The 18,875-nt window shown below is 53.3% G+C and overlaps 1 protein-coding gene across 1 annotated transcript; it reads left to right on the top strand.

Moving 5' to 3' along the window:
* The first annotated feature begins 458 nt into the window (after positions 1-458).
* Positions 459-16,558, top strand: IKBKE (inhibitor of nuclear factor kappa B kinase subunit epsilon). The gene is made up of 20 exons (XM_077789060.1): positions 459-668; positions 1,319-1,459; positions 1,593-1,722; positions 2,416-2,597; positions 3,073-3,233; positions 4,289-4,399; positions 4,601-4,780; positions 5,111-5,313; positions 5,870-5,934; positions 6,009-6,100; positions 7,135-7,236; positions 8,591-8,648; positions 8,724-8,836; positions 9,052-9,128; positions 9,389-9,428; positions 10,199-10,300; positions 13,017-13,113; positions 13,778-13,878; positions 15,223-15,294; positions 16,324-16,558. Exons 1-20 carry the CDS (start codon positions 582-584, stop codon positions 16,355-16,357), a joined length of 2,148 nt encoding a protein of 715 aa, XP_077645186.1. The 5' UTR covers positions 459-581; the 3' UTR covers positions 16,358-16,558.
* The last annotated feature ends 2,317 nt before the right edge of the window (positions 16,559-18,875 follow it).

The following is an 18,875-nucleotide window of genomic DNA, read 5'->3' as shown; positions in this document are numbered from 1 at the left end:
CATTACGGTGTGCCGAGGATACATTCCGGTGTGCGGGGGATACATTACGGTGTGCCGAGGATACATTCCGGTGTGCGGGGGATACAGCCCGGTGTGTTGGGGATCCATTCCGGTGTGCCGGGGATACAGCCCGGTGTGCCGGGGACCCATTCCGGTGTGTTGGGGGATACAGCCTGGTGTGCCGGGGATTCAGCCCGGTGTGCCGGGGGATTCAGCCCGGTGTGCCGGGGGATACAGCCCGGTGTGCCGGAGATCCATTCCGGTGTGCCGGGGACTCAGCCCGGCTGGGAAGTCTTTTCTCGAGCAGGAAGCTGAGGCGTTTCCTCCTGCAGCGGGGCCGTGCTCGCCGGGCGGGTTTTGCAATCCGCGGGTTTCGGTTCCCGGCCGGGGAGGCGCCGCTCGCCCCGCTCCGCTCCCGGCCCCGGCACGTCCCGGCCGGCGGCTGCCGGCAGCGCCGGGGCTCGCTCCGAGCCCAGCCTCGGCCCCGGGGCTGCCCGGGGCAGCGGCGGTTCCCGCGGGGAGAAAGGCCGGGGCTCGGGGGGTCAGACTCCCCGCGGTGAGCCCCCCGCTTCCCGCCGGACATGCAGAGCACCCCCAACTACCTGTGGAGCACCGAGGACCTCCTGGGCCAGGGGGCCACGGCCTCGGTCTACAAAGCCCGCAACAAGGTGAGCGGGACCCCAAACCTCCCGAGCCCCGCTGGCCCCGTCCCTGCCGCGCCGGGGGATGCCCGAGCTCCGCTCCGCTCGCCCTGCCGGAGATCCTTGCTTGTGGAGCAGCTCAGGCGCTGCTTTGCGTTTTATTTTCATTTTCCACGGGGCTCCTTCCCCTGCCCGGCGGGTCGAGGGCGGATTTTGGGGCGCTCACAGGCGGCTCCAGGGGGAAGAAGCTGCTGTTTTCCGGGGAATGCCCAGAGGTTTTGAAAACCCCATCCTTGGCCATTTGCATACTTCATGCAAACACTTGTCGGGCTTGGAGCGGGCTCTCCTCCTCAGCAGCCTTTGAAGTGTATTGAGCAAAAGGCTGCGAGATTGGGCTGTGAACATCCGCATCGCTCGGGGAGCTGCCGGCCCCGGCTCCACACGGGAATTTTCCGTGGGGCCGCATAAACAAACGCAGCGACACGCAGCACGTGGGCGCAGGGACAGGAAGAGCAGGGAGGTGAATAGCAGCGGTTTGTTTGTGCAGCGGAGCGGACCTGCTGCAGAGGCAGCATTTACATCCCGAGCGGGGCGTGGGAGCCGGGACGGAGCTCCTGGAGCTGCTTTGCACATCCACGGCATCGTGTTTTCATTGCCTCTTTTTGTTCTTCTCCCAGAAATCGGGGGAGCTGGTTGCAGTGAAGGTGTTTAACAATGCCAGCTACCTGCGGCCCCAGGAGGTGCAGATGAGAGAGTTCGAGATGCTGCGGAAGCTGAACCACAAAAACATTGTCAAATTATTTGCCGTGGAGGAGACAGTGAGTGGGAACCCCTCTGGGACACCCTGGGGCTCCCCAGCCACGGGAGGGGACCTGGTCCTGCCTGGCTGGGGGGACAGGCCAGTGCTGGGACATGGGGCTGGCTGAGCCCTCCTGGCCTCTCCCCCCGCAGGGCAGCAGCAAGCAGAAGGTGCTGGTGATGGAATATTGCTCCAGTGGCAGCCTGCTGAACGTGCTGGAAGACCCAGCCAATGCCTTTGGCCTGGCAGAGTCCGAGTTCCTCATCGTGCTGCAGTGTGTGGGTGAGTGTGGGGGTCAGGGGCCACCAGCAGGGACCGAGACCCTCCAGCTGGGGACCCTGCAGTGCTGGGGACCCTGCAGGTACCAGCCCTGCAATGGAGTGAGGGGTCAGGAGCTGCAGCCCTGAACAGGGTGGGGTTGAGCTGTCTTGAGGGTTTCTCCTTGCTCTGGGAAGCTGCTGTGGCAAAGGGCTGTGCCCATGTCCTCATCTCTCCATCCCCCCAGTCACACTGATCCCTGATGGTTCTCCCCTCTCAGCCCCTAAATTATCAAGCTAGCCCAGAGATCTGAGGCTTTGAGGGGAGGAATATCAGGAGATGGCAAAGATTGCCAAAAGAGGCTCTTACCCCGATGTAGTTGTTCAGCTCTCTTTATTCTGTGATGTCCAAGGGAAAGAGCGGGGCAAAAAGAGAACAAACAGGAAATGTCAGGGGTTTATCCAGGCTTTGGGCAGGGAGGGCTCCTTGGCTCTCCACCAACCCTGTCAGGGCAGGAAGGAGGGTCCGGGGTTATCTGATCAGAGTCACAGGGGTCCCAGGGAATGGGGAAAGGTGTGTCCAAGCGCGATGTAACAGATCCCCATCTAAATCAAACCACCGTGGGATTTACCCCCTCTCCAGCCCTTTTCTCATGCCTAAACTCCAACTGAGCCCCCTGGAGCCCCCCACACAAATGCTGCTTCCCCCGTGTGCCAGTGGCAGGGATGAACCACCTCCGTGAGAACGGCGTCGTGCACAGAGACATCAAACCCGGCAACATCATGAGGCTGGTGGGAGAGGACGGGCAGAGCATCTACAAACTGACGGATTTCGGAGCCGCCCGGGAGCTGGAGGACGATGAAAAGTTTGTGTCTGTCTATGGGACAGAGGAGTATCTCGTGAGTAGGGCATATCCCAGGCTGGTGGTCCTGGGGGAGGCTGGTCCCTGTCCCTCCATCCTGCAGCTGAGTGGCTTGGGAGCAGCAGGGACTTGGAGAGCCTGACCCGTGTTTTTGGAAGGGGAGGGGCTCAGTGCTTTGTGGCAGGGTTGCAGGTGATGGTTTTTGGGAGGACCCAGAGATGTTGCAGTTTATGGTTATTGGGTTGGACCCAGAGCTCTGTTACAAGATTTTGGGTTAGAGCTCTGTTAGAGGTGATGGTTTTTTGGGTAGGACCCAGAGCTTTGTTCCAGGTGATGGTTTTTGGGCAGGACCCAGAGCTCTGTTACAGGATTTTGGGTAGGACCCTGAGCTGTGTTACAGGTTTTTGGGAGGACCCAGAGCTGTGTTGCAGCTGATGTTTTTTGGGGATGACCCAGAGCTGTTCCAGGTGATATTTTTTGGGTAGGACCTATTTCTCTGCGCTTCCCCCCAGCACCCCGACGTGTACGAGCGCGCCGTGCTGCGCAAGCCGCAGCAGAAGGCCTTTGGTGTCACCGTGGACCTCTGGAGCATTGGTGTCACCTTCTACCACGCTGCCACGGGCAGCCTGCCCTTCGTGCCCTTCGGGGGACCCCGCAGGAACAAGGAGATCATGTAGGTGCCGTGCCCAGCTGTGGCTGGGAGTGGGGCTGTGCTGGGGGTGGTGTGTGTGCAGCGTGGGGAAGAATCCATGTCATATTTGCCATGTTTTCCCTCCAAATGGGATGCTTGGATGGGGCACTGAGAGTAGGTGGCATCCCTGCCCATAGCAGGGGGTTGGAACCAGGTCCCTTCCAAGCCAGATAATCCCAGGATTCTGTAAAATGCATTCCCATGACCTCCAGGCTAAACAGCTGGAAGGGTGTCAGAATCTGAGGTGTTGATGATTCTGAGATTGTTAAAGTCTCTGTCTGTCAGCCCCACTGCCAAAGCAGAAGCCATAATTGGTCTGTGCTGGTTTCCAGGTTGTTTATTCTGTTTATCTCTCACATGTTCTGCTGCCCTGCCCAGCTCTGTCCTGCAGGGCAGCGTGTGGGGCTCTGCCCTCAGTGGGATGTGACAAACATTAAATACCAGAAACTCCCTGGGCTGCATTTACAAGAACGTGCCAATATCTGTCACCTACGTTGGACAGTGTGTCCCCAGCCCGAACCAACAGAAAAATGCCAACACCACAGTGAGACATGGAGGGCATGAAGAAGGAGAAAAAGGACAAGGCACACCCAATTTCCTCCGTCTTGTGCCCTTTGGACCCCTCATCTAGAATCCTAAAATTTTACTTTTGCACTCGTGCCACACTTAATTATTCCTTATATCAAACACTCATAGCTGGTAATTGATCCTGTGAGATTGAAAACTCTTTTCCATGGGCAGAGATCACAGCCAGTGTCTCAGGGGGCTCTGTCCAGGGGGTTCCTGACCCCTGCCAAGGTCCCAGGGCAGCCAGAGGGAAGCTCTGCATTCCCACAGAAGGGGAGGCAGGGTTAGTGCTCACTTGGAAGGTTTGGACTGCTCCTTGCAGTATTTTCCCTCTGGGCACTTTTTTTCCCTCAGTGAATCATGTCTTTCCCAGCACTTCCAGGCTCTGCCCTTTCCCTCCACCCGAGGGACTCAGTGCCCAAACAGAGCCCGCTTGGCTGGAGTCAGCAGCAACAATTCCCTCCCCACAGGTACAGAATCACCACGGAGAAGCCTCCTGGGGCCATCGCAGGGATCCAGAGGCAGGAGAACGGGACCATCGAGTGGAGCTACGAGCTGCCCATCACCTGCCGCCTCTCCACGTGAGTGACCCTGCTGGGGCTGCAGCTCCCGTGCCCTCAGACAGCCCAGGGGGGGTTAACAAGGCAGAGCAACCTTTCATCTCCAGCTGTCACAGCTTTCAGACCAGATCTCTGCTTTCCAGACAGGAGAAGGGAGTGCAGGGCAGTGTTTGTGACTCGGGGTTACACCAGCCCATGCCAACCTCTCTTCTCCCTTTGCAGGGGGCTGAAGGACCAGCTGATCCCCATCCTGGCGAATATCCTGGAGGTGGACCAGGAGAAATGCTGGGGATTTGACCAGTTTTTTGCAGGAACCAACGACATTTTGCACAGGATCGTGGTGGACGTGTTCTCCTTGCAGCAGGCGTCCTCCCATCGCATCTACATCCACTCCTACAACACGTAAGGCTGGCTTGGAGGTAAATTTGGGAGTGGAGCTGTGATTTCACCTCACTTCAATAGGGGAACCTGGGGGCAGCACCATTCCTTTTGCACTGCTCCCAAGCCAGGTTAAAACACAGCAGGCTCAAATCAGCTTTTGCTGGGAGAGCACTAACAGAGCTGTGAGCACACAGAGAGGTCCAGCGTGCTCTGCTCACCTTGTCTGATACTTTGCTAAGAGAAAATATCAACATCTTGGTATTTTGAGGGCAGCAGGCTGCTAAAGGGATGGGTATCTGTGTGCTCACCTCATTGCTTATCCCCATCCTTTCCCTTCTTTCTCCATTTCAGTACCACCAAGTTTTTAGATGCCGTCTACAAACAGACAAATATAGTCCCTCACCACCAAGAATATTTTTTTGAAGGACACCTGTATGAGCTGGATCCCAATCTACAAGCTCACAATTTCTGCAAAACCACAGAGAGCAGCCCCCTGACTTTGCTGAGCACCTCGGAGCAGCCCGAGGACGTGGTGGGGGTCCGGTACCGAGACCGTGAGTGTGGCTGGTTGGAGAGTGGCTGCTGGAAGAGGGATTTGTTCCAGTTATTATCCTGAGAGATTTCCCATTTCCCAGCTGGCTGATGGGCCCATTTACTGTGTGATCCCAGCTCCTGGGGCTTGGGCAGCGTTTGACCTGGATCCCAGTTCCCGCTGGGGTTCCCAGTTCTCCAGACTGGTTGCTTTTCCCACTGCCAGGTTGTGCCAGTCCCCATTCCCAGCAGTGACCCCAGTACCAGCAGCAGGTTCCCAGTGCCAATTCCCAACCCTGATTCCAGTTCCCAGTGCCACCTCCCAGTCCTGTTTCTGGTCCCTGGAGCAGGATTAGGGGATTTCAGGGTCAGTTTTCCCCTGCCATGTGCTGCCACTCCATGACCACGCACCACTCTGGCCTTTGCAGGGAATTCCTGCCTTCATCCATGCTCCCAAAATATCTTGGAGGGCTGCACTGAGGCTGAAATCCTGAGCGGCCTCAGGGTTTATTTGGTGGGTGGGGGCTGCCCACACCACCAGCTGGGGACCAAACCCCCCGACCCTGCCTGTCTTTGCAGCGGCGCTGGAATTCCCAAAGTTCGTGCCCAGGATGGACGTGGTGGCCGACTGCAGTGCAGCCAAGGTGGGTGTGTGTGGCAGTGTGCTGGCAGTGCCCTGTGCCCGGCACAGGCCCTGGCAGTGCCCTTTGCCTTGCAGAGTGCCGTGGGTGCCGCTCACCAGACGCTGCGCCTGGGCCGGGCTCTGCGCCGGGGCCGGGAGCTGCTGGCCAGGGGCCTCCACTGGGTGATGTGAGTGACAGAGCCCCTGCGGGCAGGCAGGGGACACAGCCTGCCCACGGCGCTGGGCTGGGTCCAGTTAGGGCGTCCCAGCCTCTCCCAGCTACTGCAGACCAGGGGGACGGTGGGGTAGAGTCCTGGGGGACTTGGAGGGAGCAGGGCACGAGGGGCACTGTGCCCCCATGGGGCTGCACCGGGAGGAAACACTCCTCAGTGTTGTGAGGATGCTCCTGTCCTCTTTTTGTTCCTTTTGGGTCGCTTTTTTCAGTTTAGGAGAGGCTGAGGAAAAGAACAGAAGTATTATTGGTGGTGGTGGTGTTGGTGTTGGTGGTGTTGGTGGTGTGTTGTTGGTATGTTGGTGGCATGTTGGTGGTGGTGGTGTGTTGGTGGTGTGTTGTTGGTGGTGTGTTGTTGGTGATGTGTTGTTGGTGGCGTGTTGGTGTTGGTGTGTTGTTGATGGTGTGTTGTTGTTGTGCTGTTGGTGTGTTGCTGTTGGTATGTTGTTGTGTTGTTGTTGTTGTTGTTGTCGTTATTGTTGTTGCCATCACTGCGTGCATCTGTTGAGCTGTTCCTGCCCGGGACAGAGGTTGGGATGAGATGACCTTTAGGGTCCCTTCCCACCCAAACCATTCCATGAATCCCTGATGAATGTCACTGCCCTGCCTGCTCCTGCTGGGTCCCTTCCCACCCAAACCATTCCATGATTCCCTGATGAATGTCACTGCCCTGCCTGCTCCTGTCGGGTCCCTTCCCACCCAAACCATTTCATGAATCCCTGATGAATGTCACTGCCCTGCCTGCTCCTGTTGGGTCCCTTCCCACCCAAACCATTCCATGAATCCCTGATGAATGTCACTGCCCTGCCTGCTCCTGCTGGGGCAGGACAGTGCACAGAGGGTGAGAGCCCCTCCAACCAGCAGCCACACCCGACTTTAGGCTCATCCAGCCCCCACTGTCCCCGAGCAGCCTGAGAGAAGCCACCAGCCCCATGCCCATGCCCTTGCCCGGATGGATCTGTCATTCCAGGGTGTTTTCTCTCGTGGCAGAGGGAACCTGAGGACGGAGTGCTGCAGGATTTTGGAGCAGAGGAGAGGGGCTCACTCCGTGCTCGCCTGCCTGCAGCTCACCCAGGGGAAGACACACGTGCTGTAAGTGAGCTTTGCAGCCTCTGGCCTCTGCCTGCTGAGGCATGGGGCTCTCAAAGGTGCCTGGATAGTCAGGAATAAGGAAAAAGCAGGAATAAGCTGATTTTTTGGAGGTAGGAGGCTTTTTTGCTGCCTGGGGAATGAGCCACTCTGGCTGTTTCTCCCTCTTTGCTTCAGTTTTTGATGATTTCACAGGAGGCCAGAGTTAGTCCTGACTGGCTCCTGCTCTGGGGTTTTCTGACTGCTGCGGCCCTCGAGCAGGGGGGAGCCAGGGCTGCTGCCAGCTCCAGGGAAAGGAAAATGGAGACAATTGGGATAAAATAAAGAGCAGGATGGTACCAGCTCCAGGACCCCATGGGGGTCTGGCCCCTATCACCAACCCCAGCCCTGGAGAGCTGGGCTGCATTCCCAGAGATCCAACATCCCACCAGCCATGGGGAGAGGTCCCATTTCCTTCCAGGAATCCCCACTTTCTATTTCTATTTCTATTTCTATTTCTATTTCTATTTCTATTTCTATTTCTATTTCTATTTCTATTTCTATTTCTTATTTCTATATATTTTTATTTTTATTTTTATTTGTTTATGGAGAAACCCTGGGCTGCCCTCAACTTTCCCCTTCCCCACACCCTCCTTCCCACCCAGCTGCCCTGGGCCAAGCTGAACCCATTTTATCTCCAGCAACCCACAGAAATTTTGCTTTTCTGCTGCTTTTTTTCTTGTTGCTGTTGTAGTGGAAAATTCTTTGCCGCTGGGTTGCTGTTCTTTCATTCTGTGCCGTTTAGCAAAGTCTCTTAATTTCCATTTCATCTGAAAAAAAAAAAAATTTAAAAAAAAAAAAAAAAAACAAAAAAAACAAAAAAAACCAGGGACACATGGCTTGCCATTGAGTGCAGCCTCGGGGCTGGAGTGCCAGGAGCAGCCGTGCTGCAGCTGCCTGCTCTGGCTCTCCCATCCCTTCCAGCTCTGCATCAGGAAGATTTCTGCTGACTTGGCCCCTGTGCCACGCTCACCCAGAGCTCCGGTGCCAGCTGCGGGCACACAGACAGATCCCGGCTGGCCTGGAGCCGGCGGGTGTAAAACCCACAATTTTGGGACAAATCGGACGCAACGGGGCGAGGTTTTAGCAGATCAGCACTTTGCATCTCCTGGCTCAGATCTGGCACTCTGAAATCTGGGCTGCAGCCCCCCAGGACCCCAGCACGAGGTGGATTCCTGAGCCCCAGTGACAGCTGGATTGTTTCCTCCTTCAGGAATATTCATTCTCTGCCTTCCCTCAAATCCTCCTCCAGGAATATTCATTTTCTGCCTTCCCTCAAATCCTCCTCCAGGAATATTCATTCTCTGCCTTCCCTCAGGTACGAGGCCGGCAGGGGCCCAGCAGGGCTGGATGTGGTGAAGATGAGGCTGCAGAGGGTGAGGAGCATCCCCAGCCCAGGAGCCCCCAGGGCTCGCAGAGCAGCTGGTCCCAGCCTGTCCCCTCCTCTGCAGGTGGATGAGGAGCTCTCCCAGTGCTCCCACGGCATCTTCGACTTCCAGGGGGCCCTGGATGGGATTTTGGCCGAGCTGCTGAAGGACAGGCAGCAAATGCACGAAGACAAAAGGTGTGTGGTGCAACCCCTGGTGCCCCTTGGCTGTCCCCAGGCAGGGGATGGAGCAGGTCCCCTGCCAGGCACAGCCACCCACGGGGTGATGTCCCTGCAGCAGGGTCACATTCCAGCCCTGAGTGATAACTTCACTCCAAAATGATGATTCCACCCCAGCCTCAGCCCTCCCTCCCTCCCGAGGGGCCTCACGCCCCCTTCCCTGTCCATTGCAGCATCCAGCAGATGGAATGCTGCCTGGAGAAGATGCAGGTGATCTACAGGCAGTTCAAGAAGGCCAGGACGTGTCTGAGTGAGTGCTGGGCTGGGGGCACGGGGCAGGGATGTCCCTGCACTGTCCCCGTGGGGAAATGGATGGTTTTGGGGCACCAGCAGCTGCCTGATGGAACCCTCAAACCACAGAACGGTTTGGGCTGAGAGGACCTTGCAGAGCTTCTGTTTCTGTGTCCTGAGCCAGGAAAATCCCCTTGAGCCACCCCTGTGCCTCGTGGCATTGCCCATTCCTGGGGCTGCCAGCAGGAAATGTGTGGTGACCGTGTTTTTCCTCCCCAGGGCTGAGCTACAACGAGGAACAAATCCACAAGCTGGATAAGTGAGTCCCAGCCCTGTCCCCTCCCCAGGAGCTGCCCCTTGTGGGGCTCTCCAGTGCTGGGTGGCTCTGGCTGGGTCCCACAGGGTCAAAATTGTCCCTGGAGCTGTGGGAGGCAGCTGGAGGTGGTTCCTGTGCTGGCTCTTCCTTCGGGAGCTCTTCCAGGGAAGGTTTCAAGCCCTGAAGCCCTGGAGGTGAAGCTGTGGGAGCAGCTGTACAAGGAGGGGACAGGGAGCTGCTCTGGGGACATCCCTGTGCCGGAGGAGGGGACAGCCCCGTGGCAGGCTGCTGCTCACCAGGACTTGCCCTGAAGCCTTTTTTTCCCACGGAGATGCTGATTTTGGAAGTGTCCCTGCTTCCCTGTCTGCTTCACTTCCCGTGGCAGCGAAGCGCCTGATGGATTTTGTACCTTTAAGAATCCTCCTTTGGGTTTTTTACCAAAACCAGGGGAATTTAGGCAAGGAAGAAATACAATTCTCACCTCGGCGTGCAGCAGGGAGGTGGAACCCCACAAACTCCTTTGTCCCACTTCATGCTCAGTCTAACCTCGAGCATTTACCTCAAATTCCGAGGCAGAGACTCCTCAGCAGGGCCCTGAATCCCCCAAAACCTCCCTCTCCATCACAGCCAGGCTTGGTCTCCCCTGTCACTCCTTTCTCAGCACCCAGCCCCTCTTTCTCCACGCTGTAGGAGCTTTCGGCCTCCTCTGATGTTCCTTTTTACATCTTGGAGGAAATAATGGTGTTTTTTCTCTCTTTTATTCCTGGGTTTAGGCTGAATTTGGGGAGCCTGGCCAGGAGGGTTCTGTCCATTTTCCAGAACGAATGTGTGCAGCAGTACCAGGAGGCCCTGGCCCTGCACAGCAGCAGGATGAGGTACCAGCCCCACCCAGGGATTTGGGATTTTGTAGGAACCCGCCAAGGATCTGCTTGGAAATGGGGATTTTGGGAAATGCTGAGGGACTGCACAGGGGTGAAAAACCCTCAAAAAGCTCTGTGAAGTCCCACTGTGTGGGCTGGCTCCTGTCCCGTAGTTCTGCCCTGCTATTTGAAGTTTATATTTTAAAAAGCTCATATTTAAAAATATTATATTTTAATACAATAGAATTTTAATGTTAAATAATATAATATAATATAATATAATATAACATAACATAACATAACATAATATAATATAATATAATATAATATAATATAATATAATTTTAATATTAAATATTTAAACAATTTATAATTATAATAACGTATCATTTAATATGTAGTATTTTAATATTAACATTTATACACATTTTCATATAAAATATAATATTTTATTAAATTATACAAATATTCTATTTTTAAAAGTTTATCTTTAAGTTTTTCTATTTTAAAAAGCCTAACCCTAAACTTGCAGCTGGAGTTCAAGCTGCTCTGGCGTGGGGGGGAGAGGTTATTTCAGCAGGACAGAATCGCTATTGAGACAGAGAGATCCACTCCCTGGGAATGATTTTCTGCTAAACGGTGCTTGGGGAATAATGCAAAAAGCAAATTACCCCGCGGTAATTGAGAGCAATCCCCAGCCTGGGGCAGCAGGGAGGGGGCGGCAGGTGAGGAGAGGATGTTGGAAAAATTGGATTTTCATGGCAAGGTTGCTCTGGAGAGGAGCAGCCTCCCCTGGGCTGCCGGGGTGGGTGGAGGGAGGAGGAGTTTCTGGAATACTTTACAATTAAACCCGTTTTTGACCCCATCCCATTTCTGGGGGAGCAGATTTACAAGCAGAGGGATTTTTAGGCTGGGAGTTGGATTTGGATGTTCAGAATTTCTCCAGGAGCTGCGGGCAGGGGCTGCCCTGTCCCTGTGCTCTCCCAGCCTCCTCCTGGCCTTTTCCCTGCACTATCCCAGTTTTTTTCCCTGTTTTTTTCCCAGTTCTTTTTCCCCAGTTCTTTTTCCCAGTTCTTTTTCCCAGGTTTTTTCCACAGTTTTTTTCCCCCAGTTCTTTTTCCCCAGTTCTTTTTCCCCAGTTTTTTTTCCCCAGTTTTTTCCCATTTTTTTTTCCCAGTTCTTTTTCCCAGTTTTTTTCCCCCAGTTCTTTTTCCCAGTTCTTTTTCTCCATTTTTTTCCCCAGTTTTTTTTCCCCAGTTTTTTTCCCCAATTTTTTTCCCAATCTTTCCTCATCCTTTTCCCATTCCCAGTCCCAGCTTGTCCCAGCAGGGCTTTCTGTGCTGCCAACCCTCACTAAAGGCAGGTTTCACTCTGGGACAGGAGCTGTGTCCCAGTCTCCTCATCACACCACAGGCAATTAAATTTCTCAGATTTGTCAGAATCTGAGGTATTGATGATTCTGAGATTGTAAAAGTCTCTGTCTGTCAGCCCCCTGCCAAAGCAGAAGCCAGAATTGGTCTGTGCTGGTTTCCAGGTTGTTTATTCTGTTGATCTCTCACATGTTCTGCTGCCCTGCCCAGCTCTGTCCTGCAGGGCAGCGTGTGGGGCTCTGCCCTCAGTGGGATGTGACAAACATTAAATACCAGAAACTCCCTGGGCTGCATTTACAAGAACGTGCCAATATCTGTCACCTACGTTGGACAGTGTGTCCCCAGCCTGAACCAACAGAAAAATGCCAACACCACAGTGAGACATGGAGGGCATGGAGAAGGAGAAAAAGGACAAGGCACACCCAATTTCCTCCAGCTTGTCCCCTTTGGACCCTGATCTAGAATCCTAAAATTTTACTTTTGCACCCGTGCCACACTTAATTATGACTTATATCAAACACCCAGAGCTGGTAATTGATCCTGTAAGATTGCAAACTCTTTTCCATGGCCAGAGATCACAGCCAGTGTCTCTGGGGGCTCTGTCCAGGGGGTTCCTGACCCCTCCAGGGTCCCAGGGCAGCCAGAGGGAAGCCCTGGACTCGCCCACGTTTCTGTTTGAATTCTGTTTTGGATTGGGATTCCTCCCTGGATGTGAAGCCCCTCAAAATCCATGCAGTGCAGGACACTAAAGCAGGGTTTTTCCTCTGCTCACAGGGAGGAAAAATCCTTCTCCATGTTTTCCTGGGGTATTTTTGTACCTGTTTTCCTGTCCCCATGAGTCACAGCTGGATATTTTTAATTTCTTGTTACTTCAATTTTAATTGTCCTGTTTTGTTTCCTGCCAGGGTTTGTTTGTGGTTGTTTTTCTGGGGGCTTGAGGTGGATCATTCACCTGAAATATTCTTTCCTTCATTTTTTTTTAAACCCAAACCAAATATTTTTATTTTTTTTAACACAACTGGGTGTTAAAATGTGCCTGCTGGGTGTGAGCAGCCTTTTTTTGGGTAGGAACAAGAGGCCCAGCCTGTGCTTCGTGAAGTGATAGGCCTGAGGTGCCTCATTTGCAATCAACTTTCCCTGATTAATTAGCTCTTAGTGCTGTTTGGATAACCTGGCCGATGGTGGCTGCTGCAGCTGCAATTCCAACATGCCCTGACTCATTTGCTCCCCTTCAAGATTCTGAACCCAGCCAGGTCTGCAAAAAGCAGCGTGCAATTAAAACACACACACACGTTAAAAAAAAATAAAATTAACGCTGCCACGTGTTGTCTGGGAGCTTTGACATAATTTTCTCTTTCCAGGAAAGTTTGTGAGATCAGGAAGCAGCTGAAGAGGCTCAGCAACCACATCAGTGCCTGCAGCGTGGAGATGATGGAGTGCCAGGACTGCCTGCAGGGCGTAGGTGTCACAGCTCCTCCTGCTCCCTGCCCTCCTCCCGGAGCCCCTGGGCTCATCTGGGCCTTTTCAACCCCTTGCTGTAGCTTTTGGTGGGTGATCCAAGCTGGAGGTGGTGCTTTGTGTCAGCAGGGAGTGGGCAAACCTTTGGCAAAGGCGCTGCTGGCACGGGGGGTCTGCGCCCAATAAATGAGAATTGTAACAGGAGGAAATGCTGCTTTGGCTCCAGCTGCCACAGCAAAGCTGCTGGGCTGGGCCACAGCCCCTGGTAGTGAGCTGCTCCTGGGTTATTTTCATTAATCGTTTGTCCCGGAGCAGTGCTGTGTCACTCTGTGGGTGCCTCTGAGCGTTTGGGCCCAGGTCAGCCCCACGGGCTGGTTGGGCACTGCCAGGACACTCCATCTCCATCCATCTCCATCTCCATCTATCTACATCCATCTCCATCCATCTCCATCTATCTCCATCTCCATCTCATCTCCATTCCATCCATCTCCATCTCCATCTCCGTCCATCTCCATCTATCTCCATCTCCATCTCCATCCATCTCCCTCTCATCTCCCTCTCATCTCCATCTATCTCCATCTCATCTCCATCTCCATCTCATCTCCATCTCCATCTATCTCCATCTCATCTCCATCTCATCTCCATCTCTATCCCATCTCCACAGGCTCTGGACAGGCTTCTCCAGGTGGAGAAATGGAATTTGGCTCCTCCTGCACCTCCTTCCCCCGTCCCCCTGAGCCAGGCTGGCCAGGAGATGGCTCTGCGGTGAGTCCTTGCTGTTGGATAACACTTTTTTTTGGAGTCAGAGATAATTTTTATTCCACTTTCAGTCTCATTTGAAGGTTGAGACAATACAGATGTCACAGTTCACACCATCACAACCAGAAGCTGACTATTTCCTAATTACAAAGCACTGTAAGAGTTTCTTAGCTTATTAACTTTTTGTCACACCATGCTGTAAGTGCCTTAAAGCCAATCATCAAAACTACCCCTTGTGAGTCCCACTAGAATGCATCTTTCACAGCTCTATTTCTCCAATCTAGTCCTATTTGCAAGGCCATCTGTTGGAACGTTTTTCTAGCTCCATTTCTCTCTCAACAATACCCATAACGTTTCTAAATCAGTATTTTTACCTCAAAGTTTGCATGCTGTGCATCAGACCCTGAGAACTCTCCACAAACCCACTCCCCACACTTGGGAACGGGGGCTGGGGACAGAACTCCCTCAGGTTCTGTGGGTTCTGTGTCTGCAGGGCTGGAAACTGGGACCCTGCTGGGTGTGACCCCTGCTCCGTGCCCTGCAGAGCATCCCAGCCCTGCACAGGAGCTGCTCCCAGGGCAGCAGGGACTGACAGTGCAGGAATTAGGGCTGAATCTGCCCTGTAAAATGCAGGAATTAGGGCTGGATCTGCCCTGCAAGATGCAGGAATTAGGGTTGGATCTGCCCTGCAGGATGCAGGAATTAGAGCTGGATCTGCCCTGCAGGATGCAGGAATTAGGGCTGGATCTGCCCTGTAAAATGCAGGAATTAGGGCTGGATCTGCCCTGCAGGATGCAGGAATTAGGGCTGGATCTGCCCTACAGGATGCAGGAATTAGGGCTTGATTTGCCCCTAAAGGTGCGGGAATTAGGGCTGGATTTGCCCCCATAAAATGCAGGAATTAGGGCTGGATTTACCCCCATAAAATGTAGGAATTAGGGCTGGATTTTCCCCTAAAATGCAGGCATTAGGGCTGCCTGTGTCCCTGCAGGAATTAGGGCTGGATTTTCCCATAAAATGCAGGGATTAGGGCTGGATTTTCCCCTAAAATTCAGGGATTAGGGCTGCCTGTGTCCCTGCAGGAATTAAGGCTAGATTTTCCCATGAAATGCAGGAATTAGGGCTGGATTTTCCCCTAAAATGCAGGAATCAGGGCTGCCTGTGTCCCTGCAGGGATCAGGGCTGGATTTTCCCCTAAAATGCAGGAATCAGGGCTCCCTGTGTCCCTGCAGGGATCAGGGCTGGATTTTCCCCTAAAATGCAGGAATCAGGGCTGCCTGTGTCCCTGCAGGGATCAGGGCTGGATTTTCCCCTAAAATGCAGGAATCAGGGCTGCCTGTGTCCCTGCAGGATGCAGGAGCTGCTGGAGCAGATGAGGTCGGTGGCCTGCGATCTGCAGTTCAACAACAGCATCATCGAGCGGTGAGTGAGAGCATCCCGAGCTCTGCTCCAGCAGGGACCACTGCTCCTGCCCCCGGGGACGTGCTGCAGCCTGGGAGCCTCCAGGGCTTTTTCCCTGCCCCATCGTGGCCTGGCAGCAGCAAGAGTTTCTCTTTCTTGGAGCTGTAGCCAAGAATTTCTCCATCATTTCTTCCCCCTCTTTCCAGCCTTGTCCCTGTGCTGGCCAGCACTGATGGCTGTTCACTGCCATGGGAACTTGATACAGATTTTTCTCTATGAAAATCTCTGCAAAACCCAGTCTATGATTTTTTTTTCCCCACTCTAATATCCAATTTAAATCTCCCCAGGTGCAACTTGAGGCCTCTAATCCCAGAATCCCAGAATAATGAGGTTGGAAGAGACCTCTAAGATCATCAAGTCCAACCTATGTCCTAACACCTCAACAAGACTACAGCACCAAGTGCCAAGTCCAGTCTTTTTTTTAAACACATCCAGAGATGGAGATTCCACCACCTCCCTGGGAAGACAATTCCAGTACTTTATTATTCTTTCGGTGAAAAATTTTTTCCCAAAAAAAAATTTTAAAGCCAAAATTTTTTTTTAAAACAAAATTTTTTCCTAAATTTTTTCTTTTTCCTAAAAATATCCTGTCACTTGTTACCTGGGAGAAGAGACCAACCCCCACCTCACCAGAGCCTCCTTCCAGGGAGCTGTAGGGAGCAATAAGGTCCCACTGATCCTCCTTTTCTCCAGGGTAAACACCTCCAGCTCCTTCAGTTGCTTCTCACAGGACAAATTTTCCAGCCTCCAAATTAAAGCAGACAGGAGAGGTGTTGATGTGGTTGTCCATTTATTCAGACTGAGAAAATCTGGGAATCACCCCCGTGCTTTTCCTCCTCTGCGTCCTTTCCTCGAGGCTCTGAATGCAAATGGACAATGGGAATATGTCCAGCAGCACGGCCAGGAGTTTTAAATGACAAAACCCAAGGAATCGGGAATTCCGCCCTGTTTTTAGGATCACATCTGGCCTAAATCCTCTTGTCCCTGCAGGTTGGGTGGGGCTGCTCCCACTCCCAACGTTTGAGGGACGTGGTGAAGGTGCAGCTGCTGAAGCAAAAGCGTTTCCTACGACGGAGCTGTCGGATTTCCGTGCCCTGGGAGCTCTCCGTGTCCTACCTCTGTGCTCCAGCACTTTGCACCTTCTCCCCCATCACCCCGAAGTGCCCTGAGCCTCTGGAAGTTTGGCCAAAAAATCCAGTGGGGTTCTATGTTTTCTTTAAAAAAAAAAAAAAATACTTGAAGGACTTGGTGTTTTCATGGTTTCTCTGCATCACTGTGTGATAAGGAAGAAGAGCTTTAACCTTTCATCCTCTTATTTATTTAGGAATTATTCCCACTTTTAATGTGCTGGAGTGGGGCAGGGGAGTGCTGGTGGCTGTGAGTGCTTGGAGCTGCCCTGGGAAGACATTCCCAAGCCTTCCCTGCTCCAGAGGAAGAGGATGGAGGGGGAACACTTCCCTCCCACCTTGTTGTCCCTCGGGAGTGGCCCTGCTGAGCCAGCCCTTTGTTAGGGACAATCATGGGACAATCATTCTGGTTTCCCCACTGCTTTTTGATCTGGAGGTCGATGAGGAGCCCTAATTCCCTGCTTATCAGCCAGGGCAGCTGCTATCAGTGATATCAGTGGTATCAGTGCAGAGCAGCCACAGGGATTGCCGGGATCTGGGAGTGGGAGATGGGAGCAGGAGATATTTGTGGGAAGGCTCAGCCACGCTGCCCCTCAGCCTGTCCCCAGCGTGATTTATGGGTTGTACCCCCACCCCACACCCCCATCCCAGGGAGCAGCATCCAAAGCCGGGCAGGGTGACAGATCCCACCCTGCTGAGCCCATCCCACCCATCCTGGCACATCCCAGAGCCGGGACACATCCATCCATCCCTGCAGAGGCAGCAAAGGGAGGAGGAGCAGCAGCTGCAGGGCTCTGCCCAGCCTGACTTTCCTGTAGGAACACGCCAAGGGTGCCCAGGAGCCTCCCCCGCCCAGGAAACCTTTCCCCGGTGGAATTTGGCACCAGAGCTCCCCATTCGTTTGAACTCTAAAAACCAACATCCTGAATGTCAAACCCAACTGTTTGCTGTGCAGAGGTGGAGCTAATCCATCGCTTAAAAGCCTTTCTCCTACGAATTATTTTCTGGGATTCTCCTGGGTTTTTTTAATGGGAGTTATTTTGAATGCAGGCAGGATTCACTGATGTTCTGCAGCAGCAGGGCACGGAGCCCAGGCAGGGTCCCTGCTGCACCTCCTGCATTCAGTGGAGCTGCACTGACTCGCACCAGCTGAGCGTTTGACCTGGAACATGTTTGGCTTCAACTAAAAGGGATTTATTTCTTGGCAAACGGAAAAAAGAGTTTTTGCTAATAGCCCTTGTCGTGCTTTAACTGCTGTAGCACAGCAGCTGCAGAGGGGACTTCTGGAATCCAAATGAAACAAGAGTTTTCCTGCCAATGTTAATTACTTAGGGTTTATATATTTTAACCTGTGGCCTAAAAGAGCTCCCTGTGCTGTCAGCTCGGAATACCTGAAGGGACAGCTGGGAAGGACAATGACTGTCAGGAGCCTCTTGCGCAGGCTGAGCCAGGGCTTGCTGTGGGGACAGAAAATATTACATTTATTTAGTGTTTTTATGCCCTGAGGCTGCAGAACGGAGACTGGAGATGCCTCTGGGATGATATTGGGAAAATGAAAGTCCAGAATGGTTTTAAGAAGTTCCCAGCCAGGTGCCAGGTCACCCTCAGAAATTCCCTTCATTGTAGGTGATTCCTGATACAATTAACAGTTTGTGGAGGACATAGGACAAACCACCAAACTTTTGTGGAACGATTTACCGAGGAATAAATCTGCTGCTGTTTCCAAGCAGAAGCAGAGGAGGTATGAAAGCAAATCAGGATCCTGAATTGGGAAGGAAAAGACCTTCCAAAAATTAATCTTGCTGCTTAGCACAGAACAAAACCCCAATTTTCCCAGCTGCATTATTCCTCCTTCGGTTTGAAGCTGTTATTAGGGGCTGCTTATGGCTCTAGGCTGCTGTGATTCAGAGCCAGTGTTTTAATCCATCCTTCGAATTAGAATCCTTGAAAAGGATTTAGATAGCCGCAGCTTATCCTGTCCTCAGGAGTACACGGGAGACGTCAAATTCCGCTTCCCACAAGCCCGGATTCAGCAACCCAGCTCTGCCCTCCCTGCAGGCACCTCTCGCCTCCCCTCTCCTCCAAAAACCGCAGAAACGGGGGATAATTCTGTGTGAGTGAACGTGTTCCGGCCAGAAGGAGCGAGAGCAGCAGAGCAGCGGTGTCCTGCGTGACTCAGGGCTGTGTCACCCTCCAGCCCCGCACCCCAAAGGAGCAATCGCCCTCGGGCCAGCAGGGAGGGGGTGGCAGGGGTGACAGGGGTGACAGGGTGTCCCCTGCGCGGTGACACCGCGATCGCTGCCAGTGGCAGGGGACACACGGCGGGCCCGGGGCACGGAGCGGCAGCATCGCCCCGGGCACCGCTGCCCCCGAGCTGCTGCTGCGCTTTGGCCGCGATGTTTTCCCTTTCCTTTC

Source organism: Lonchura striata, chromosome 30, assembly GCF_046129695.1.
Source record: "Lonchura striata isolate bLonStr1 chromosome 30, bLonStr1.mat, whole genome shotgun sequence".
NCBI lineage: Eukaryota > Metazoa > Chordata > Aves > Passeriformes > Estrildidae > Lonchura > Lonchura striata.
The sequence above is the reverse complement of the archived record's forward strand: the minus strand, read 5'-3'. Positions and strand labels throughout refer to the sequence as shown.

Excerpts from the sequence above, each read along its gene's own strand:
- IKBKE (XM_077789060.1), top strand. The coding sequence starts at position 582 with ATGCAGAGCACCCCCAACTACCTGTGGAGCACCGAGGACCTCCTGGGC. Across the intron at positions 4,400-4,600 it reads ATCACCTGCCGCCTCTCCAC|GGGGCTGAAGGACCAGCTGA; the intron begins GTGAGTGACCCT and ends CTCCCTTTGCAG. Across the intron at positions 9,429-10,198 it reads CAAATCCACAAGCTGGATAA|GCTGAATTTGGGGAGCCTGG; the intron begins GTGAGTCCCAGC and ends TCCTGGGTTTAG.